At 36.1% G+C, this 25710-nt stretch overlaps 1 protein-coding gene across 1 annotated transcript in view; it reads left to right on the top strand.

Annotated features, from left to right (window-relative positions):
• The window catches only part of LYPLA1 (lysophospholipase 1), a 33714-nt gene extending 12124 nt beyond the window's left edge, over window positions 1–21590 (top strand). The window contains exons 3-9 of the mRNA XM_037803304.1: window positions 5835–5900; window positions 7995–8042; window positions 11179–11249; window positions 14349–14422; window positions 15876–15977; window positions 16885–17061; window positions 19802–21590. Coding sequence (XP_037659232.1) covers window positions 5835–5900; window positions 7995–8042; window positions 11179–11249; window positions 14349–14422; window positions 15876–15977; window positions 16885–17061; window positions 19802–19855 — 592 coding nt within the window. The 3' untranslated portion in view covers window positions 19856–21590. The remainder of the gene's footprint in view (window positions 1–5834; window positions 5901–7994; window positions 8043–11178; window positions 11250–14348; window positions 14423–15875; window positions 15978–16884; window positions 17062–19801) is intronic.
• The last annotated feature ends 4120 nt before the right edge of the window (window positions 21591–25710 follow it).

Below are 25710 nucleotides of genomic sequence, written 5' to 3'. Positions count from 1 at the left end.
GTATACAGAAAGGTGATAATATTCAAAGTAGGATGTAACAAGTAGTTATATAGGTAATTTAAAAGAATGTTATGGGTAACAGTTCCACAGTTTCAGTTATTTCCTTGTTGTGAAATGTAAGATATATACAGATCCATCATTTGTTTTTTCCTTCTAGCTATTTTAATACCCTAGCATCTAAAATATATGTATATAAAGATTCAGTATACGTAATCCTTTGTTAAATCCTATCTTGTCTGTTGCTACCCCGTCCTCTTGTTTAATCAGTTTCTCAATCTTTGGGGGTGTCTAGGCAGTGACCACCCTAACTTGTTTCTGTTGAAAAGGGGTGTTGACATTATGGGGAAGGGGGCTGCATCTGGTTGTTCTGAAAGAGGCTGTTGCCTCTGGGTTTTAGGACTTCTCTCACATAGGAACACTTTGGTGGAATCCCTTCATCTTAAATGGGAAACTGAGGCCCAGAGAAAGCCAGCCTCAGCCAACTCTAGTGACTGGAGCTGAATGCTTTAGTGTTTTGAGTCCAGCAGGTAAAGGAGAATGTATCATTATAATGCAAGATCCTCTCTTAACTACAAATGTTGAGTGTTTTTTTTAACCTTTTATTCTTGAAATACTTTAAAATTAGCAAGACACAATTGCAAAAATAATACAAACCCCATATGGAGAATTCTAACATACCCTACCCAGCCACCCCCACCACCCCAGCTACCAAGCTCCACTGATTTTAACATTTTTGCCACATTTGCTGCATCATACATTTATCTGTGTTTTCATCAATCCATTTTTTGAACACTTGAGTGTAGTGGTATACATCATGATCCTTGAACACTTTAAACTGTCTTGTACATTTCCTAAGAACAAAAGTACTCATTTATGTAACCACCATAAGTGCAATTGTCAAGTTCAAGAAGTTACAGTCTATATTCCAGTTTTTTCATTTGTCTTAATAATGTCTGTTTGAACCTTATTTTCCTTCCTTGCTAGATCTCATCCAGGATCATGTATTGCATTCAATTGTCGTCATAACTTTAGTTCCTCTTTTTTTTTAAGTTGTGGGAACATTTATACAACATAGGTATAGGTTTCCCATCTCAACCACTCCCAAGCAGTCCGCTCAGTGGGATTACTCACATTTACTATGTTGTGGTGCCCTTACCACCTTCCATTATTAAAACTTCCCCTTCTCCCCAAGCAGAAACTTACGCCCATTTTGCATTAACTCCCTATCCCCCCTTTGCCACCCCTGGCAAACCATACTCTACTTTCTGAGTGTGCTTGTTTCCTGGTATTTCTGTTACTGCAGTCCTTTAATTATTTTCTGGTTCTCTGAGAAGGATGTTTCTGCCAGTTGTTGCTGGTTGTTCAAAACTTCTTTGGAGAGATGGAGCCCTGCAGCTTCTCACTTCACCATCTTGATGGGGAGTTAGAGTTTTTGCTGTAGATTTTTAAAAGTTTAGATATAATGTATGTTCTAGTTTGCTACTGCTGCCAGAATGCAAAACACCAGAAATGGACTGGCTTTTATAAAGGGGGTTTATTTGGTTACACAGTTACAGTCTTAAGGCCATAAAGTATCCAACATAATGCATCAGCAATCGGGTGCCTTCACTGGAGGATGGCAGTGGTGTCTGGAAAACCTCTGTTAGCTGGGAAGGCACGTGGCTGGCATTTGCTCCAAAGTTCTGGTTTCAAAATGGCTTTCTTCCAGGACGTTCCTCTCTAGGCTGCAGTTCCTCTAAAATGTCACTCTTAGTTGCGTTTGGGGTATTTGTCCTCTCTTAGCTTCTCCAGAGCAAGAGTCTGCTTTCAATGGCCATCTTCAAACTGTCTCTCATCTGCAGCTCCTGTGCTTTCTTCAAAGTATCCGTCTTGGCTGTAGCAGCTCGGTCCTTCTGTCTGATCTTATATAGTGCTCCAGTAATTTAATTCAGACCCACCCTGAATGGGTGGGCCAACACCTCCATGGAAATTATCCAATCAGAGTCATCACCCACAGTTAGGTGGGGCACATCTCCATGGAAACATTCAAAGAATTACAATCTAATTAACACTGATAGGTCTGCCCACGCAAGATTACATCAAAGATAATGGCATTTGGGGGGACATAATACGTTCAAACTGGCACAGTGTGTTAGAATATATCATTAGGTCATTGTTTCCATTTCCTTTTTTGTCTCTTACCTACCTTTTATCTACTTTATCCTGTTTCTGTGTAATCTTGTTCCCAAAACTTCATTTTAGGCTTTTTCTTGTTCTGTGTTTGCTCTTCAGAAATCTTACTTCCCTTCCCTACCACTATTGGATCTTCATGGCCAGCACACACATTTGTGTTTCTACACCTTTCTTTCAAACTACTTGGATTCCTCACTGTTACCTCAAAATCAGTATATTGGCAGAACTTACCTTTTTTTCATCCGAATCTAGGTGCCTTTCCATTTTTCTTTGGTATTATCTCACTCACCCAGGCTTCAAATTTACTAAATGTTTTTTATTCTTTTTCCTTGGCTCACAACTTATTTAGTCACCTTTTAAAAATTTATTTCATTTATCTTCATATTCTTTTATTATTTTAACCCCCAGTTCAAATCCCAGCTTTTCTATGAAGACTCTTAAGAACTTGCAGTGCCCTCTTTCCTTTTTTAAAAAAATCCTTTGGCAAAGATTGTTTTTATTGCATATTTGACATTTTGAATATAATTTATTGAGTTTGTAGGTATGTGACCTTGAGCAAGTCACCAAGCTTCTTTATGCCTCAATCTCTCATCTATAAAATGGGCCTAATAGTACCCAGTAGGTTGGTTAGGAAGATTGAGTTTGTACATGTATGCACGTACTTATACTGCACACACACACAAGTGTTAATGTTGGTACTATTATTATTTTTTAAAAATATTTCCTGTCTTTCTTACCACTTCTGGGGAAGGTATATCAAAGACAGAGAAATAGTTAATAGCAAAGTATTTTAACATTTATTTCCAGGCTAATTTACACAAGAGAGGAGCTTTACTTCTGCTCTGTCCTTTAACAGAGATAGCATGTAAAAAGTTATCAGGTACAATGTTAAGTGAAAACAAGGAGGAAACTGTTTGTGTGTAGTATGGTCCCACTTGTGCAGAATATGCATCTATTCATATGCATAAAAAATTCAAAGTAAATACATCAAGTGATGAACTGTTTATTTCTGGCTAGAAGGATTATGGGTGATTTTGATTTTTTTCAATTTTTCAGAATAGTTTGAACAGGTACATAATACTAAAGGAAAATGTTGGTCATTTTTAATGCATTTTTTATTGTGAACTTTAACATGTATACATAACAGTGATAACTTTCAAAGTACAATTTAACGAGTAGAGAGCAAATTTCAAAGAATATCATGGGTCATAGTTCCACAAAGTCAGCTATTTCCAATATTGTAAAACATAACATACAATACAGAAAGGTATTAACTTTTCATGTATAGCTCAACAAGCAGTTATATAGGTAATTTCAAAAATTGTTATTGGTTGCAGTTCCACAGTTTCAGTTCTTTCCTTATTATGCAATATAGGGTATAAATAGTTAAGGTGAAGACTTTCAAAGCACAATTCAACAATTTGCTATAGAGCAAATTTCAAAGGATGTTATACGTTACAGTTCCATCATGTTATTTACCTCCTTCCAGCTATTCCAACACCCCAGCTTCTAAATATATATATATATTTATATAAAGTTTCAGTATTCACAGACCTTTGTTAAATCTTACCTTGTTTTTTGCTACCCCTTCTTCTCACTTAATCTCTCTCTCCATCTTCACGGATCTCTAGATAGACAGTAAGAACCCTAACTTGTTCACATTAAAAAGGAGTGTCAACATTATGGGGAAGGGGACTGCATCTGGTCGTTGATCTTAAAGAGTTTGTTGCCTCTGGTTTTAGGACTTGTCTGGCATAGGATCACTCCAATGGATTTAAGTTTCGAGAGATAAAACTTAGTGAGTGAATCTTTTATAGAATCTCAGGTAGGGACTTAGGTATTTAGGGACTACTTTTGGTGAGGGAATGGCATGCTGTAGCCACTTGGGATGTCTAACTGGAGTTTGCATAAGAGAAACCTACAGGATAGCCTCTTGACTCTATTTGGGATCTCTCAGCCACTGTCACCTCAGCTTGTTACCTTTCTTTAGTCCATCTTTTGGTCAAGTAGGCATTTTCAATCCCTCACTGCTGGGGCCAGGCTCGTTTCTGGGAGTTGTGTCCCATGTCGCTGGGGAGATTCATTCCCTTGGGAGTCATGTCCCTCGTTGGGGGAGGGGGTTAATGAATTCATTTGCTGAGTTGGGCTTAGAAAGGCTGCATCTGAGCAACAAAAGAGGCTCCCTGGAGGTGCCTCTGAGGCATAATGATAGGAGGACTCAGCCTCCTGTTTACAACCCTAAATTTCACAAGAGCAAGCCTAAAGTCAAGGGCTTGATTTATTAGGTAGTGGGTTCCCAGTTTCACTTAATATATGTTCTATCCCAAGATATATGGTCAGTTTCTTACATTATCTTTACTTTGTTGTACAATCATCGTCACTCTCAACTTTAAACAATTATCTTAGCATAATACATCACAGAACTCTTATCAGCTGCTAATTATTCATCCCTAGTATTAGTGTAGTGTTGGTAAGAGATGCCTATTAAATATAGTCTTTAAATCTGTAATGAGTAGTTTTTCCATACCACTCTGTTGTTAACCCTCTGCACCAGTGTCATACCTTATAAGTATATCATGCTAACACTTATTTAGCTTTGTGGTACTATTAGCTGGGTTACATGCCTTTTTTTTTTTTTTTTTTGTCCTCCTAAGGGTCTCTTTGTTTCCCTTTTCTCCGTCTTTCTGCTTATCCTAGTTTACGCTAGTGGTCTCCAAATGGGGTGAACGTGACAATCCAATGGGAGGCCAGAAGAAAATGCTGGGACTACTATTTTCATTATCTTAATCTCTTCCTTTTATGTATGCCTTATAATGTATGTGATATATAATGTATGCTTGTGATTTATAAATAAAATACTTGTATAAGCATGCATAATCACTTTTGTTAGTGGCGTGTGATCAAAAAAGTCTATGGCTGGGTTACATGCCTTTGAACAACCATTTACAAACATGTTCACCTGCAGCGCATCACTGATACTTATAATCGCATTAACGAACCATAGTCACATCTGACCATTCCCATACCATTAAGTTCACCCTCATTATCATATCTGTACATATTAAATTTCCACTCCCCCTTCACTAGCTTCTGTCTATCTCTAGGTCCCCTATATTCTACATTATAAGACACTTATTCTACATTTTTCATGGATTTCACATTAGTGGTAACATACAATATCTCTCCTTTTGTGTCTGTGTAGTATTCTATCGTATGTATATACCACATTTTGTTTATCCTAAAGTCATTTTTACTAGAATTAGAGATATTAGACAGCTGACTTATTTTACTCCTCTGAGGCTTTCTTTGTATAAAATGTGAATTACGTTATCTGTCTTGACTATTTACTAGGCATTTTGTTGTGAGGTTAAAAGAAATAAAAAATTATTTGTGTTTTGGAAATTGTAAAGCTCTGTGAGTATATATGAAGAGAACACAGCACTTTTCAGCAGTCACGAGAGATAACCTTTATAGTAGGTAAAGCTTGAATAACAACAGTTGTGTTGTTTCTAGGTTGTTGTTGCTTTGATAGCACTGATGTTACACAATTTAATAATATTGAAGAAGTAGCATTTATCCTCGCAATTTAAGTACTCTTCTGTTACTAGTCTATTGTCATTTAAAACAATCTAACAGCATTATTTAAATAATTTCTCCACCAGGCATGGATGGGCAGAAGCCTTTGCAGGTATCAGAAGTTCACATATCAAATACATCTGCCCGCATGCGTAAGTATTTCTAATCTTTAGGCTTTTCATTTAGAATCTGGAGAAGAATGATTGTGTAGCTTTACTTTTCAGGAAAAGCATTTAAATATAACTAATTTTTATCTTTAAAATATTCAGTTCAAGAATAAAGTTTAGTAGATTCTTTAAAACTAAATGGTCTCTTGGTTAAGTTAATTTTTTGTTTTATTTTACTTTTCTATTTTGTTGAGAAATTTAAAATATTGCTTTCTTAGGGGTCAGTTGCTCTTATAACCAGAAAAATTCTTTTAGATGTTACAAATATTTGTAAAGTTCAGAGTGTATCTATGAATTATCTCTGAAGGAAATTTACCTTTCAGATTTTATTAGAAATCTTTGCATATTGAAAACACTTCCCAATTTTTTGATCAGAGGCAGTGTGATACATGATAGTAAGGTGTGCTGGTTTGAATGTATTGTGTCCCCCGAATGCCATTATCTTTGTGGTCTTGTGGGACAGACGTTTTGGTGCTGGTTAGATTTGCTTGGAATGTGCCCCACCCAGCTGTGGGAGGTGACTCTGGTGGGATACTCCCATGGAGGTGTGATCCCACCCATTCAGGGTGGGCCTTGATCAGTGGAGCCATATAAAACATGCTGACTCAAAGAGACGGAACCGAGTGCAGCTGTGAGTGACGTTTTGAAGAAGAGCAAGCTTGCTAGAGAGGAATGTCCTGGGAGAAAGCCATTTTGAAACCAGAACTTTGGAGAAGACGCCAGTCACGTGCCTTCCCAGCTAACAGAGGTTTTCGGACGCCATTTGCCATCCTCCAGTGAAGGTACCTGATTACTGATGTGTTACCTTGGACACTTTATGGCCTTAAGACTGTAACTGTATAGCCAAATAAACCCCCTTTTTATAAAAGCCAGTCTATCTCTGGTGTTTTGCATTCTGCAGCATTAGCAAACTAAAACATAAGAACATAAACTAAAACATAAGGACATAAGCTTTGGAGTCTGATAAACTTGGTTTCAAGTCCTGATTCTGTCTGTCACTAAAATCAGGTGATTGTATATATAAAGAACTCCTACATCCAAACAGCAAAAACACAAAAAACCCAATTAAAAAAATGGGCAAAGGGAAGAGGAGGTCGGCAAGATTGTCAGCTAAACCTGCTCCTGCAAAAGTGAAAATGAAGCCTGAAAGGGCAGCAGAAGAGGATAAATCTTCAGACAAACAGTGTTGAGTAAAAGGGAAAAGGAGAGCAAAGGGAAAACAGCCTGAAGTGACTCACCAAGAAACTGAAGATTTACCTGCAGAAAATGGAGAAACTAAAAATGAGTCGAGTCCCTCTTCTGATGTAGCAGGAAAGAAGCCAGGTCTGATTAACATCGTATACCATGTCTTATCAGTGATTCCTTCTTGTACAAACCAGAGGACTATTTTATCAACTATTTTGCAACTGCAAGTTTTTTAGGAGTTCTAGAAGAAGCATTTTTGAGGGAGATAGAAATCCTACCTCATCCCGTTTTTTAAATGTAAATGCTTTTTAAAAAGGTGAAATCATTTGCTCGTTGTTTACTTTTTGGTACAACCAGAAAATAGTGGGATTTTGAATTATGGGAGGCTTGGAGTGTCTTGGGTGTCAACTTCTAGCATTCTGTAAGTTGGGGGGGTGCTGTTTTTATATCTTGTAACACACACGACATACTAAATGGCAATTTTGAGTCACAGTCATGCATTTAATATATCTTAAACATACTAAATAACTCCTTAGCAAGAGTCTCGTATTTTGTACATTTCCAGTAGTCTTGGTTACTGGTTTTTTTTTTCATGTCTAATTTAAAAGTATCAAACACAAGAATGTCAAGAAAGGAAAACATTCTTCATTTGCCAGGCACAGTCCTTCCTAAGCTGCTGCCCTGGGTTCAGGACACCTTTGGAGGGCATAGGGAAAAGAATTGTACAGGCATGGGTGTGATAAAACTGCTCAGGGGACTAATATGTGAAAAATGGTAACATATAGTTTTTTATGAGCCTCGAGTATTATTTATTTATAATTGAAATATTTTATCAGATTTCCTACTTTGTTATATTATTCTTACTTTGTCCTTTTTTTTTCCTTTCCTCCATAGGCCAGTTATGCCTGTAACATTAAATATGAATATGACTATGCCTTCTTGGTAAGTAAGAATTTATTTATTCAGTAAGAACTTTTTGTTTATATCATATATCTATTTTTGTATTGTCTTTTTTTTTTTTTTTTTTTTTTTTTAAATCATCATTTTATTGAGATATATTCACATACCACGCAGTCATACAAAACAAATTGTACTTTCGATTGTTTACAGTACCATTACATAGTTGTACATTCATCACCTAAATCAATCCCTGACACCTTCATTAGCACACACACAAAAATAACAAGAATAATAATTAGAGTGAAAAAGAGCAATTGAAGTAAAAAAGAACACTGGGTACCTTTGTCTGTTTGTTTCCTTCCCCTACTTTTCTACACATCCATCCATAAACTAGACAAAGTGGTGTTTGGTCCTTATGGCTTTCCCAATCCCATTGTCACCCCTCATAAGCTACATTTTTATACAACTGTCTTCGAGATTCATGGGTTCTGGGTTGTAGTTTGATAGTTTCAGGTATCCACCACCAGCTACCCCAATTCTTTAGAACCTAAAAAGGGTTGTCTAAAGTGTGCATAAGAGTGCCCACCAGAGTGACCTCTCGGCTCCTTTTGGAATCTCTCTGCCACTGAAGCTTATTTCATTTCCTTTCACATCCCCCTTTTGGTCAAGAAGATGTTCTCCGTCCCACGGTGCCAGGTCTACATTCCTCCCTGGGAGTCATATTCCACGTTGCCAGGGAGATTCACTTCCCTGGGTGTCTGATCCCACGTAGGGGGGAGGGCAGTGATTTCACCTTTCAAGTTGGCTTAGCCAGAGAGAGAGGGCCACATCTGAGCAACAAAGAGGCATTCAGGAGGAGACTCTTAGGCACAAATACAGGGAGGCCTAGCCTCTCCTTTGCAGCAACCGTCTTCCCAAGGGTAAAACTTATGGTAGAGGGCTCAACCCATCAAACCACCAGTCCCCTATGTCTGTGGTCATGTTAGCAACCATGGAGGTGGGGTAGGCGAGTACCCCTGCATTCTCCACAGGCTCCTCAAGGGGGCACTACATCTTTTTTTTTTTTTTTTCCCCTTGTTTGTCTTTTTTCTTTTTTTTTTTTTTTTTTTTTTTTTTAACTTTCCCTTCTTTTTTCAAATCACTGTATTGTCTTTTATTGGAAATGTTTCTGTGTACAGCAGTTTTCAATTAGCTATTTTTAAATTCCAAAGTTACCTAATTAAGTTTAACCTTTATTTGATTTGGTTTTTATGCTGTAGATTCAGAGTTAAAATTTTAAGGAGCAGCACAAACAGGTAGAGAAATAGGAGAGGATGGGTGAATAGAAATATTGTGGAAAAATATCTCCTACTGCTTGACAAACATTTGTTGATTTCCGTAACCAAACATTTGCATATCATGTAGCAGCTCCTCTGATAAGCTACTTCCTCTTCCCTCTTCCAACTTATTGACCTTCCCCTTCCACTCCCTGAAGACATCCTCTCATTCCTTGTGTTCTTTATGTCAGGAAGCAGGGTCAGTCTTGCACATCTGAGCCACTTCCAGATTCTGATTTCCCCACACTGCACTGCCTGGCTCCTGTCATCAGCCCTTTTCACAGAATGACGAGTTTGACACCTGAGTCATATTTTCCTTTCTGCTCTGACTCCTGCCATCATTTTAACTTCTAGGTGACCACAGGATCCAAAGTCATGGACCTTTTCAAGGCTTTGCTTGACAGGTGTTTTAATTTCCTAGGATGCTTAAGCAATCACCGTGAAATGGGTTGACTTAAACACTGGGAGTTGATTCATTCACAGTTTGAGACTAGGAAAAAAGTCCAATCAGGTTGTCATCAAGGTGATGCTTTCTTCCTGAAGACTGTTGCGTTCTGGGGCAGGCTGCTGGTAACCCTTGGCTCCTCTCACTGGCAACATTTCCTGGTCTCTCCTGTCGATACCCAGCCTCTTGTTTCCTGTGGCTCTCTCTCCCTCTGTCTGAATTTCATCCTCTTATAAAGGACTCCAGTAATAGGATTAGGACCCATTCCGATTGAGGTGAGGCACATTTAATGAAGTAACCTCATCACAAGGTCCTACTTACAATGGGTTTATATCCACAGGAATGGATTACATTTAAGAACATGTTTTTCTTGGGGTGCGTACAGCTTCAAACCACCACAAAAGGCTTGTCACTTTCTTGACCTCTTTTCTCTACCAGGGACTCTCTTCATTCTCCTTTAGTCATCCACAGATTTTCCTTGGGTGTTGTCATCTGGAACTGCCCCATCTTGGAAGTCATTTACTTGAGACTCAACTATATATAAGCATAATTGTTCACCCTTTGACATTGCTTCCCGGTTTCATCACTCCTTGTTCCTAGACCTCATCTGGACTTCCAGGCTATCATACTCTTGCCCCCTTTCTGCTTTCCCATCCTTCTCTAACCCACACCTGCCCTTTCTGCAGAATCCTTGGCAACTTCTACAATTGCTTACCCTCCTTAGCCTTTGGATTCTTTCCTCTTCCCTATTTGGCAAAATTCTAATCCCAGAACCAAATTTTCTACCTAATATTACAGGAGACCATAATGAGAGCATATAACCTGATAGGCAAGTAGAAAGGGCCAGTGGAATGCTTTGGTTTCTGCTTTGAGGTACCTACAATTTTTATCGTGAACCTACAATTCTTGATAAAGAAGTTTTGTAGAATATAGATGATGGGGAGATCATTGTAAATACCTACATTCAACAGATATGAAGTAGAGCATGGAAGAGTGACATGATGAAGAAAAGTAATTTATTTCCTTGGATTGGCTTGAGATTTAGTTAAGGAGGGAAATGAATAGCTAGATTATATTGCCAGCATCTCAGGGTTGTAGGGTGGGATTCATGCTTAGGGGGAAGATTGGGCTAGGTAATTTCTTAGGCTGTTCTTACCCTAAAATTATGTGACACTGAAATTTTAACATTAGAATCTATAGTTGGGGTAAAAGGAACATCACATAGAATGTCAGATTCATACATTTAGGTTAATTATTTGGCCCCGCTGAACATCTGAATTTGATTTTCGTGTTCTAGCTAATATCGCTGGTTAGCCCTTTTTATCCAGGCTTCTCCAAGTTTAGTAAAACGTACTTACAGAGAATAGATTTTCTTAAGAAGCATGTGATTCTGTTATGATGTTGACTTGTTTTCCAGGTTTGATATTATTGGGCTTTCACCTGGTTCACAGGAAGATGAACCTGGAATCAAGCAGGCGGCAGAAAATGGTAAGTTCAGAAACACCCATGACAACCCAGAATTCTTAGATCCGGTGGTGGTATTAATCCCTCATGGGCTTCCTTCCTTTGTGATTACTCTAACTTGTTTGCCACGCTGTCCACATGGACTCATGTCATAGCTGATGGCTCTGAAGCAGACGGAAAGGAATGGCGTTTATTAATCTTCAGCTCTGCCTGATTTACGTAAGGCAAATGGAAAAAAGAGCAGAATGTCTAATAGTGATTGCCAGTTTCTTCCTCAAGGGGATTTGAAATAATGATGAAAATAATGATATAATGAAAATGATATTAGTGGTAAATTTTAGAGTGGTGTTATTAAGAGATGCCACTGCTTGAGCACTTACCTAGTTAACACGCTAGGTGTTTCTTATAAATGACCTCATTTATCAGCCGTGGGAAGTAAATACTAACTCTCCTTACACAAACTCCAAAGCCTGGTTTTTGTTTAATATTCTGTGCTCCTTTATAAACATAATTTGGTTTGTTGTATGGGTAAAAGCATAAAGGACACTATTATTGGGAGAAGAAATATAGCTTTAAAAACCGCAAAGGAGAGTCCTTATCTTTTACTTAGATGAAGAGAAATATTTGCAAATAGGATGATCCAGTGGCTGGGATTTGCTTCAGAGTAACCTGAAGAGGTGCAGCCTGCTGGGCTTGGGTGAAACAGCCCTGGCCATCAAGCTGGTCATTGTACATGCTGCTCTTTCTACTCTTATATTTGTTGAAATTTTCCAAAATAATGTTTGAAGACAAAACCCAGTAGGAGCCTCTTAACCTTTTTTTAGAAGAACAAACTTTTAAGAACTTTGAAACAAGGGTGATGCTTTCAGTAGACATTGTACATTTAGGAATGTCAAGCCAAGGACACTGATTTTTTTGGATCATCAAAAAATCGATCAAAGTAGTGGTGATGGTAGCACAACATTGTGAATGTGGTTAATTGTACCAAATTGTATACTTCACAATAGTTGAAATAGCAATTTTTATGTTGTATGTATATTTTTATCATAATAAAATAAAAAATAGGTCAAATCCTAACGTTAGGATTTTGTCTAAGAATCGTATTTCACAGTGATGTGTACTTGGATATTGGGTAAATGTTGCTGGACTCGTGGAGATGAGTAGGGTCTTGCTGAGCCACTCGAGTGAGAAGTTCCGTGCTAACCCTGGAGTTGGCCTATGAAATACTTTGATTTTTCCTTCTCTGAACTGATGACCGATTGGGAAGAATTGGGACCAGATGCAGAGCTAGGGAAGGAAGGCATCTCTCTGAGGGTCGTGAGGAGGTGCTGCTGGCGAGGGAACCCAAGCCTCCAGGTTAGCTTCCTTGGGGAGTGCAGTGGGGTTCCCCCATCCCCACCCTCTTTGTACACAGCTCGCCATCCACAACTGACTGCTGTCTTTGGAAATCTTATGGAACCTAAGGCCAGTCGTTCATGCAACTCATGGTCTGGCTGGCAGTTAACCCTCACCAGCCCGTCCACACCCTACCCTCCTCACATGGGCCATTTCTACTGTGTCTGCATCTTCTTATCTCCTGCTGCGGTCAGCAGTCCCCCTCCACCCCTCACGCTGTTCACCACCAGTGCTTTCACAGCTCAGCTTCTCTCACTGTTCTCTAATCCATTGTCTAGACTCTAGTATCTAGTGAAGAATTAAACTTGGGACAAAAAGAAAGTAAGTTTTAGTCAAGGTGTAGTTTTTTGTAAAATGTTGTTATAAAAGAAAATGTTTTTTATAGAAATATAAATATAAAATTTTTTTTATTAAAAAAAATAAAACTGCAAATATGCCAGAAATTAAAGGAGATAAAAGTAGAAATTAGAGTATAAGTTACCAGGGGTGGAATGCGTACTGGGTGTAGGTTTCTTTTGGGGAGAAGGGGAAGTTTTTAATAGCAGGTGATGAGGGCACCACAATATTGTGAATGTGATTAATCTTGCTGAATGGTATGCTAGGGAGTGGTTGAGATGGGAAATCTTATATTGTATAAGTGTTCCCACAATCAAAAAAAAAAGCAACTAAAGAGACAATAAAAATTAATTGTAATACATGATCCTGGATGTGATCTAGCAAGGGAGGGGAAAAGGTTCAAATGGACACTGTTGGGACGTATGAAAAAATTGGAATATAGACTGTAAGCTTTATGTCAATGTTAAATTTCTTGAACTTGATAATTGCACTTAAGGTGGTGACATAAGTAAATATCCTTGTTCTTAGGAAATGTACATGACAGTATTAAGTGTTCAAGGAGCATGATGTTTACAGTCTACACTCAAGTGTTCAGAAAATGGATTGATAGATAGATGGATAGATAGGTATGTAGATGGAATGATACGACAAATGTGGCAAAATGTTAAAATTGGTAGATCTGTGTATTTGGGGGCTAGGGGTATGTTGGAGTTCTCTGCGTGGGGTTTTTTGTTGTTGTTGTTGTTGTTTTTTAACGGTCCTGTAAGTTTGAAAGTATTTCAAATAGTTGAAGTTTTTTTTTTAATTGTAAAAGGTGCAGTTATTCCAAAAGCACAAGACTGATTATACAGGAGTTATCTTGTGTTATATTGATGTGATCTGAATCAGAGTAATTTGCAAAAACAAAAGTACCCCTGCAATTATTTCCCCCCATCATTTAATGGCTGCAAGAGAAATTAATGCTTTGGTATTTTGGTTTTGTAAAATGAACTGTTTAAAGATTATAAATCACAAATGGCATAATCTATTTAACTACTAAGAGTTAAAAATGATACCCTTTAGGTACAGATGCTTAGGTTCATTGAGGAGAGAGAGAGAAATATAAAATGTGTATGAGCAGAATCAACCATAGTTAATATCTATCTCTTGATGAGAGAAAGAACTGTTGCGGATTATGGAACAAAAAAAGAAATCGAAAGATGTAGTTTCAGCAGCACTGCAAAATCTGAGACACTTTATAATGAAAATACTTTCTAATTTTGTATTTTAATGCAGTGCTTCAAGTTTTTCCTATACTTGGTGCTTTTCTATGAATTTTTTCCTATTATTTTAGATTGTATCAATGAGTTTAATCTTGAAAGCATTGCTGATCAACTTTCATGTTGTTTTTAGTCAAATCTTTGATAGACCAAGAAGTGAAGAATGGAATTCCTTCTAACAGGATTATTTTGGGAGGATTTTCCCAGGTAAGGTAAAGTTTGGGTGGGATGTCAGTACCATTAGAATATTTATCTAGAAGTCATCCGTGGTTTTAATCCTTTTGCTGTGGTGAAGTCCTTTTTTCTTGGGGATTGTAGACTGTTGACTGATGTATTACCATTAATGCTGAATTAAGTGTGAATGGACTGGAAAAAAATTTATTTCTACTTCTTACCCTCTTATTATTCCAGTTTTCTGTCTGTTCTGCAGTAGCCTTCACCTTATAGATTATTCCTTAAAAATTTAAGCAAATTGATGAGAAGATGGAAGGTATTTTCTCAAAATAACTCTAGTATACATGTAATTAGGATTCTGATGTAATACTCTGCCTCTTTAAACAGAACTCCAGTCATGGAAGCTTAAATCCCTGTCCTAGGAGAAGACTACTGATAGGGGTACAATAGGGTAGAATACAAGAAGTTCTTGCCTTTTTTAGTGTTTTAGTAAACCCTTTTTAAGTGTTGTAAAATAGGTTTTAGATATAAATAGGTGGTGTCTATTTTTGGCCTCTTCCTTCCTCCCTTTTCTCCCACCTTCTGCATTCCACAGATACCGTGACCTCAGTGATCTTGCACAACTTACATCTTTACCTCAGCATATCACATGCTTGCCCTGTGACCCATCCCCAGATCAGACTTCTGATCTGCAAATCTTCTAAATCAACTAGTTAGTGTTCATACTGTCCGAATAAGGGAAATGTCAGAATTATGGAATAATTTAGAGCTGCCATTCAACAGGACGATGTTGTTGATACAGTACAGTAAAAAGAGATGTTATTGATATGGTGTTTGTTGAAATTCACAGATGATGTATATTGTAGTGTGCATTATGACATAAGTGTAGGTACCAAAATAAGTGCTCCATGCAAAATAGAAAGTACAGGGTGGGAGTCTATATATTTGAAATTCCCTGGTTACCTTTAACAGAAACCACCTCGTAACAGCTTAAGCAAGGAAAGGGAGTCTATGGAATCATATCAAGGAAATGAAGAATAAGCAAGGCCTCAGGGAGGACCTGGAACCAAGAATTGGAAAGCCGTCAGGACTCCCCCATCTTTCATCTCTTTTTCTCTGTTATTTGCATCTTTCTTACATCTACACATGATGAATAATTTAAGGCTAGATTTGATTTTATGCATAAGATTTTTCTGAGGAGAAAATGATTACAGTAATTGAGAGTAGTGGTACAGCATGCATTTTACTCTGCTATCAACATGTCTCGCCTCATCGGGCAATTGATATGTTCTTGCTCTGCTCTTCAGTGTAGAGACTCAGTGTCCTTTAGGACATGGTGAGGTTTATGTGTATCTCTACTGGTTTGCATGGTTTAATTTGATATCACCCCCAATGTGATGTATTAGGGACATTATTAATAATAAGTAATCTTTTAAATTGATAATGCACTATGTGTTCCATTGATTCTACCTGCTTGCTTTTCCAGGGAGGAGCTTTATCTTTATATACTGCTCTTACCACGCAGCAGAAACTGGCAGGTGTCATTGCACTCAGTTGCTGGCTTCCACTTCGGGATTCATTTCCACAGGTAACCTGAGTTATGCATTCAGTGGTAGATTGTTGAGCTAAAAGATAAGCAAATAAGTTGGCGAGATGGACATCACTTTTTAAAAAAGAGTTTTCTTGACTTGTGTGATTTATTACTTGGCTTTATTTGTAAGTTATAAAGTCTTTATTGTGGGTTACAAAGTTGGAATAAGAAATAATCACTATTCTCATGAATCATATCATTCAAGGATATTGATAAATTTTAGGATGTATATAAAAGCTAGAGCTATTTTTTAACACATGGGAATAATATTTTGACTGTTCAGTATAGTCTGATAGCAGAACGTTTGCCATAGAATATAATTTCTAAATGTTCAACATTGTGAAGCAATATATTGTCCTTAGGTACAAATGGGAGACATAGGCATTATTTTCTTTCAAATTTATTTTAAAATCTGGGGTTCTTTCTTGCCACTATGTATTAACTCCTTGGTGTCTTGTGCATAGTAGGAGCTTTCTTATTAACCCTCATATTTATTTAAGCCAGTTAAATAAGAGCTGAGAAGAACTTGATGCAGCTAGTACATACTAGTAAGTTATTGAAAATATATAGATGATTGAAGATATCTGCTTCAAGGGAACTGATTCATTGGGAAGACATACTGTATTATAATACAAGGGAGGGTAATAATGTATTCTATGGACATTTAAATAAAAAGATTTGGGAAATATAGGGATAGAAGAAACTTCCTTTCTTTGGCCAAATAAAACCTGTAATGTAAGTAATATGTTGTGTGTATATATATACATATATATATATATATATATTTATATCTGTCGACATTTTTTAATGTCTAGCATAATGCTTTATAGATTTAAATAAATGACACTACTTGATGAATTTCCTTTTCTTCCTTCCTTTCTTCTTCTTTTTTTTTTTTTTGCAGGGTCCTATCACTGGCACTAATAAAGACATATCTATCCTCCAGTGTCATGGAGATTGTGACCCCTTAGTCCCCCTAATGTTTGGTTCCGTTACTACTGAAAAGCTAAAAACATTGGTAAATCCAGCCAATGTAGCCTTCAAAACCTATGGGGGCTTGATGCACAGTTCATGTCACCAGGTAAATGTTCAGAAGCATTGATTATAGAGCCATGATTTGCAACTTCTTCCATGTGATATTTTAAAAATAAATAACATTTGATAATTCTCAGGTTTAAAGGAGTTGCTTAAGGAATTTACATTGAATCATATAGGTTAGCCGGTCATTAGATTAGAGGTTTCTTTTTGTTTTTTTGTTTAACTTAATTCAACCCTTTACGGATTGCCTATTTACATGCAAGCATTGTACATAATTCAAAGATGAATAATAAGCATTCCCTTGTTAAATAAACTCATTAAAATTAAAAATTTAATAGGGGAGAGGACATACATACAGGTAACTGTATGGAAAGCAGAATGTGATATGTGTTGTATTAGAAGTTTAAAAAAGAGTGCTCTGAAAAACCAAGAAGAGTGAGATTAATTTTATCTAAGGAGGCACTGAGAATATGTTGGACGAGTTGTATTGAAGATGGGTAGGATTTGGATGGCAAGTGTGCAAAGAAAGGTCTGTAGGGCAGGAAAAACAAGCTGCCAAGTTTGGCTGAAGTCTGCTGTGAAAAGCAGGGGGTCATAAGATAGAAGAGAGAGGGGGCAGACACTTGATTTTAGAAATCATGTATATTATGCTGAAGATGGACTTCTTTCTTTAGGCAGCAGTAAGCCACTGAAGTTTGATTAAGGAGAGGTGTGATCTAATTTATATTCCAAAGACACGTGGGGCAGAATCAGTAAGATTTATTGACAAACTTATCTGAAGTAGGAAGATGTCAAAGAGAACTTAGATTTTTAGCTCAAAGTGACTAAGAGGATATCGTTCATAAAGTAGATAACAAGGAATGGTTTTAGTATTACAGGAAGGAGATAATTTTGAGTTTACTGAACCTATTGAGATTTTACCCCCATGATTTAAAATAAGATGTTGGCAGTACTTGTCCAGCCTAGAAAGAGGTTTGGATTCAATACCACTGTTGTTGACCAGTGAAGAGTTACGGGACAATATCATGAGAAAAGAAGCCAAGAGACAGAAGCTTGGGGGGTGACTGAATATCAACTTAGGCTAAGAAGTAAAGGAGTTAAGTGTTGGATAAGGGTATGGGGGGAAAGAATTTCAGAATGGGAGGAAAGGGTTCAGATGATTCAGAAAATGATCAAGGTGGAATAGGTCATCTATACCTTAGAGGTTTGCAGGAATAGAACCAAATTGCAATGCATTGCATGAAATGGACAGGGAAAAGCAGAAGTAAAGCCAATGTGTATAAACCTTTTAGAAAAGTGTTTTGGTAAAGCAGAATAAAGAGTAGTAAGGCTCTTTTTTAAAATGGGATAGGAGGAAGACATGTATGGGGTTGGGGATGGGAGAAGATGGCAATAAAGGGCAGGTAATTAATAGGGGAAAGTCTTCAAGGGATTATATAATAGAACCAAGTCCTGAGATGGGCAGTGCTTTCCTTAAAGGAGAAAAACGCTTCTGAATCAAGATAGAAGAGGACAGATAAATATAATAAACAGAGTGTAAGGCGATAGAGAAGAAAGCTCACATTAGATAATTAGATATTCTCTGTCTCCTTAGTAAAGTGGAAGATGTGGTCACTTAATAAGGTTGAAGGAAGCCTAGGTAGGTTTGGAGGCTTGGAAAGGCCTAGAATAAAACTTGATTGCTAAGTGTTGAGGTGGCCCAAAGCAAACTGTTTTGGAACCTCACAGCCTGGTTAAATCATTGCTTCAAGGGCAGGAGAAAAAAAAAAAAAGTGGTATTTGATTTATCCAGAAAGGAAGGGGGGTCTCAATTCTAGGGTGTTACTGAAAACAGAGGTGAAATCATAACGAAGTATTATATCCAGAAAGGGAAGAAAGGGAAGGACTGGGATTCCATAGCGGTTTTTTTCCACAATTGCATCACATTTACCATGGAGCTTTTAAAAATACAGGTGCCCAAGCTCAGATTCTGGTTCAGTACATTGAGGGCTGGGGGATATTTGTATGGCTGTGTTTTAGATCAAAGCTCCATAGATGATTCTTTGTGCAGTTGCATTTGAGAACACTGGTCAGAAGGAGAGATGGAATGGTTGGAGATTGTGTCACAGGAAAATTTCAGGGCCATAGGGTGCTGCAAATTCATGCTGTGGTTCTGTCAGAGATGTCTGTTGGAGATAACTGGGAATGGTATGAGGGAGGTAAGACGGGTGCAGCAGTCTTCTAGGAGGTCTATAGTAATAGTCTTAAATAAATAAATCTTTGATATTTTCATTTTCATATCTTTCCAGGCCTATTGTAAGATATATGCTCACTTTCAAATGGTTGGTTTTAAGTAATTCCTTATGAAAGCACAAATATTTTATGACATGGATTTAGCATTTTATTCTAATGAGGTAATGTTAAAAGCTAGGCTTATTCACTGATGTTTAGTTATCAATAATTGTATACTCATTGAGACTTCTCAGTATAGGTACTGGTAATGGTTCCACCTTTAAAACCCCCCTCCCCCCAATTTAAGTATAGGAAAATGCACACTGTTTTCATAGGACTAGATAATTGATGGGAACTCCAATTTGATTCTGCAATAATATAATAATAAGAGATGATCTGAAATTCCTATTAAAGCCTCATTCTCTGCTACTTTTTATTTAATTGTAACAGTAATGTAATTTCACCTTACCTATGCACACCACAGAAATAGTGGTATTTTGGTTGAAACATTTTAATGGGGATTGGATTTCTGATTTCTATAACTGCTTATTAAATCACTTTATTCCAAACAGGAAATGATGGATATCAAGCAATTCATTGATAAAGTCCTACCGTCAGTTGATTGACATCACTAAGAGGCCTTGGGTAGAAGTACACCAGCATCACTGTAGTAGAGTAGAAACTTTTAAAATGTGCCCAATCCTGAAACCTCTTGTTTGCAGTGTTAGAATGTTTTGCAAATACGTACCAGTGACACAAACTAAATGTCTCCTCATGGGAAATGTATGTTCTTTTAAGTTTCTTTTCATGTATCTGTATATTGTGATCCCAGAGTAATACTAGTATTAAAATAGGTGAAGCAGCTGGCTTCTTTTTCCCAAATGTAATTCAGAAAAATAATAAAATACTGCAACCAGAATATTCATTACATCATTTGGAAGTTATTAGTATGCTTAGAGAAAATTTGTTCAGGTTTAAATGAGTAATTAAGATATAAATGATTTAAGTGCATCATGACTTAGACTATGGATTTATTCCCAAACTGCCTAGTCACCACACAGTGGCTGTATTTTTATGTATGTATTCATATATACATAATAATTGTAATACAAAATAAGGTGGTATTGATATACATCAAAATGATAGTACAAAATGAGATGGTATTATATAATTCCTAATAATAGGGATAATACTTTTAAGTGTTAATGAAAGAGTAATATTGCTCTCCTCAATTAATGCCCTTTTATTTGGGGGACCAGACTTTTTTTTCTTATCATTTCCATTTAATACTCTTTCTCCTTTCTAGAAAAGGCATGTGTTCTGCCTTTATTATCCTTCATAGGAGACCAAGTATTGCTTCCCTGCCATAGACATCAGATGTTAATAAATGCTGTAATTTGACATTCTGAATCACAGACATATGGTATTTATGATGTATTTATACTTATAATGAAACCAGACATCACTTAAAACTTCTGTGCTACTTATTTCTTTAACTGTTTTTTAGTCCAAATTTAGACTTACTCAGTTATTAGAATCTTTAGTTCAGGGAACAGAATGATTCTGTGGTTTTAATTTTCTGTAATCAAATGGAAGAATGATTAGATCATACTTTACTATGTTCTGAAATTTTAAGACTTGATCTTAAAAATTGTAATTTCTAAGGTGATTTGATCTAAGATGATTCTCCTTGTAGTATAGAGTTTAATTTTACTTACTTTGTACATGTTTGAAACCAGCTACTGTGGAAAATTAGAATCCATCAGAAAATTTTGCTTTGGTTTTTATCTGCCAGTGAACATCTTTGAAATTTTGACTTTAATCAAATGATATTTTAGTTTTTGTGCAAACATAAAAATAGCAATCCTTTGATTTTATATAGTCAGTATTTTCAGATTACTGTAAAATTATTTGAAAACAAATTTCTGGGTAATAAAGGGTAGTCAGAACTTGATACATATGGTATAATTACCACACAGTTTAATATTTAATTGAAGTGTATGCTTGGTATTTTGAATTGCTAGTTTTGGGGTTTTATTCCAACTGATAAAACGATGGAATTGCATCAGTATAAATGGGTGCTAATTGATAAAGGAAATAATTTGGCAGTGTACAATATAGAATGTTAATAATTAAGCCATATGTTTATGTCTGGATTTAAAACTTTTAAACAATCATTTACAAACACATTGTCTTTTATTTTGAAGAATATAAAGTTATATTCAGTTATACAAATAAACATCTTATTTATGGTCAAGATACCTTATTCCATTGAAAAGTTTTGCTGTAGTGTGGGAAAATGTAAATCTTTTTCACGGTTTGTATCAATGTGAAATAAAATTTAATTCTGCCTTTCTGTGACTTTTTTTCAAGGATTTTCTTGTTTTAACATTTGGGTTTACTTTGGCATGGATGCTTATAATGAAAAGGAGGAAAATGACAATGTAAAGTTCCAGAAATGAAAAATCTCAGTGAAGAAACACTTTGTTTTTGTTTTTAAATTCAGTTTTATTGAGATATATTCACATACCATACAGTCATCCATGGTGTACAATCAACTGTTCACAGTACCATCATATAGTTGTGCATTCATCACCCCAGTATATTTTCGAACATTTTCCTTATACCAGAAAGAATCAGAATAAGAAAAATAGATACATATAAAAGAACACCCAAATCATCCCCCACATCCCACCCTATTTTTCATTTATTTTTTGTCCCCATTTATCTACTCTTCCATCCATACACTGGATAAAGGAAGTGCGATCCACAAGGTTTTCACAATCACACTGTCACCGCTTGTAATCTACGTTGTAATACAATCGTCTTCAAGAGTCAAGGCTACTGGGTTGGAGTTTGGTAGTTTCAGGTATTTAATTCTAGCTATTCCAAAACATTAAAACCTAAAAAGTATTATCTATATAGTGTGTAAGAATGTCCACCAGAGTGACCTCTCAACTCCATTTGAAATCTCTCAGCCACTGAAGCTTTATATCCTTTCATTTCACATCCCCCTTTTTGTCAAGAAGATGTTCTCAATCCCACGATGCCGGGTCCAGATTCATCCCCAGTAGTCATATCCTGCATTGCCAGGGAGATTTACACCCCTTGGAGTCAGGTCCCATGTAGGGGACAGGGCAGTGAGATCACCCACCAAGGTGGCTTAGTTAGAGAGAGAGGGCCACATCTGAGCAAGAAAGAGGCACTCAAGGGGCGACTCCTAGGCACATTTATAAGCAGGTTTAGCCTCTCCTTTGCAGTAACAAGCTTCATAGGGGTAAGCCCCAAGACAGGGCTCAGCATGTCAAGCCATCAGTCCCCAGAGAAACACTGTTTGATAGCAAAATATTTGAAACAATCCAATGTAAAATAAAAGTGGACCAGCTAAGTAAATTATCATTTGTCCACACAATGGAATGTTATGCAGCTTAAAAAAGGAATGAGGATGCTCTTTATTTGGAAAATGTTCTATATATTGCCCAATGAAAATATTAATGTAAAAATCAGAAGGGGGCAAGCCGAGATTCAGAAAGGATATAGATGAACTGAACAATCAACTGGATCTAATTGACATTTATAGAATATTTCATCCAACAACCCAAGAATACATGTTCTTTCCAAATCACAGAGTATAGTCACCAAGGTAGACTACATCCTGGGCCCCAAACACCATAAAACCTTTAAAAATTAAAAAAAAAAGAAAAATCATACAAAGTATGTTCTCATGCCAAAGTGGAATTAAGCTAGAAATCCAAGACAAAAAGTCAGCTAGAAAATCCCAAAATATTTGGAGATTACACACCACACTTCTAAAAATACACATGGGTCATAAAAAGTATTGAGAAATTTAAATTTATTTTGAATTGAATGAAAATGAAAATTCAGCTTTCCAAAATTTGTAGGATGCAGCTAAAGAAGCGAATGGGAAATTTGTAGCATTAAATGCATATCTTAGAAGAAAGATCTAAAATCAGTAATCTAAGTTTTTGCCTTGGTAAACTAAAAAGAGAACAAATTAAATACAAAGTATCCAGAAGAAAATAAAATAATAAAAAATTAGCAGAAATAAATGGAATTAAAAAACAGAACTGTAGAGAAAAAATCAATGAAACCAAAGCAAGTTCTTTAAAAGGATCAATGAAGTTGATAAACTTCTACCTGGACTAACCAAGAAAAAGGGAGAAGACAAATTACTAATATAAAAAAAAAATAAAATAAAAGAAGGACCATCACTAATGGTCTAATGATCATTAAAAGGGTAACAAAGGAATATTTTGAACAACTCTATGCCCATAAATTTGATATCTTAGATTGAAAGACATAATCTACCGAAACATGCAAGGAGTAGAAAATCTTTAAGAGGTCTAGATCTATTAAAGAAATTGAATAAGCAATTGCTAACCTTCCAAAATATGAAGCAACAGGCCCAAATAATTTCATTGATGAATCCAGCAAACATTTAAAGAAGAAATAACCAATTCCCTATAGTCTTTTCCAGAAAATAAAAGCAGAACAATTCCTAATGCAGTCAACAAGGACAGCATTACCCTAATACCAAAACCAAACACATTACAAGAAAGGGAAATTACCGACCAGTATTTCTCATGAATATAGATGTAGCAATCTTAACAAAATATTAGCAGAATGAATCTAACAATTTACAAAAAGACCGAGGGATTTATTTCAGGTATACAAGGCTGGTTAAATAGAAAATCAATCCATCACACTGACAAGACTAAAGAAGAAAAATCATGTGATCATATCAATAGATCCAGAAAAAACATTTGAAAAAATCCAGAACTTATTCCTGATAAAAATTCTCAGCTAGGAATCAATTTGTTAAAGAATAGCTATGAAAAAACCTACAGCTGACATCGTACTTGATGGTGAGAAACTAGATGCTGCCCCCTTAAAATTGAGAACTTGACTAGAATGTCTTCCCCCCACCCTCCACCAATGATAGTCAACATCATACTGGCAATCCTAGCCAAAGCAAAGGGAATAAAAGGTGTACAGATTGAGAAGAAATAAAACTCTTTATTCAGTCACGATATGATTGTCTAAGTAGAAAATCCCAAAGAATAAGAAAAACAAAAAACACAAAAAACCCTGGAACTAATAGCTATAGCAAAGTTGCAGGACACAAGGTAAATTAATAGACAAAAGTGTATTCCTTAACTACATATCAGCAATGAGCAATTGGAACTTGAAATTTAAAACACCATCATTTACGTTAGCACACAAAAATGAAATAATGTAGTATAAATGTAGTATGTACAAGATCTATATGAGCAAAACTAAAAAACTGTTGAAGGAAATTAAAGATCTAAAATGGATGTTTATGTTGGAAGCAATGTAGTTATTTTAGCTTGTTTTTCTTTTTCCTTTGGTTGTAGTTTATTTTCTTGGGGTAGGATAGGAACATGTTGGAAGTAACGTAGTTATTTTAGGTTATTTGTTTTTCTTATTCTGTTGTTTTGGTTTTCTTTGAAATTTTTTTATTTGTTTTTTAATTTTTTGATAAAGTTTAAAAATAGAAAAAAATGGCTGTTTATTACATGTTCTTGGATAGGAAGACTCAATATTATTAAGACGTCAGTTCTTCCCAACTTGGTCTATAGATTTAATGCAATACCAGTTAAAATCACAGCAAGTTGTTTGGTGGATATTGAAAAACTGATTCTAAAGTTTATATGGAGAGGCCAAAGACTCAGAATAGCCATCACAGTACTGAAGGATACCAAGTTGAAACTCTCACTCTACCCAGCTTCAAGATTTACTATAAGGTTACTGTAATCAAGACAGTGTGGTAGTTGGGGAAGAACAGATGAATAGATCAATGGAACAGATTAGAGAGCCCAGAGATAGACCCCCACAAATATAGTCAACTGATCTTTTAACAAATGAGCACAGGCAATTCAGTGGAGAAATGATATTCTTTTCAACAAATAGTGCTGGAACAACTGGTCATCCACATGCAAAAAAAAAAAAAAAAAAAAGGGAATCTAGAAACATCTTATACATTTCACAAAAATTAAAATGGATCTTAAAAAAATTAAAATGTATCATACATGAAAAACACAAATCTATAAAGCTTCTGGAAGGTAACACAGAAAATCTAAGTGATCTTGCATTTGGTGATGACTTTTTAGATACAACACCAAAAACATGATCCATGAAAAAAAATTAAGTGGACTTATTAAAATTGAAAGCATCTGTTCTGCAAAACACCCTGTTAAGATTATGAAAAGATAAACCACAGGCTGGGAGAAAATATGTGAAAATCATTCAGTAAATGACTTGTATACAAAATATACAAAGAACCCGTTAAAACCCAACAATAAGAAACAAACTACCCAGTGAACAAATGAGCAAAAGATCTGAATAGACATCTTGCCAAAGAAGATATAACAGATGGCAAGTAAGCATATGAAAAGATGTTTTCATCATGTTATTAAGGAATTGCAGTTAGAACAACAAT

This window comes from Choloepus didactylus, chromosome 14 (assembly GCF_015220235.1).
Source record: "Choloepus didactylus isolate mChoDid1 chromosome 14, mChoDid1.pri, whole genome shotgun sequence".
NCBI lineage: Eukaryota > Metazoa > Chordata > Mammalia > Pilosa > Megalonychidae > Choloepus > Choloepus didactylus.
This window is presented reverse-complemented; position numbering and strand designations above follow the sequence as displayed.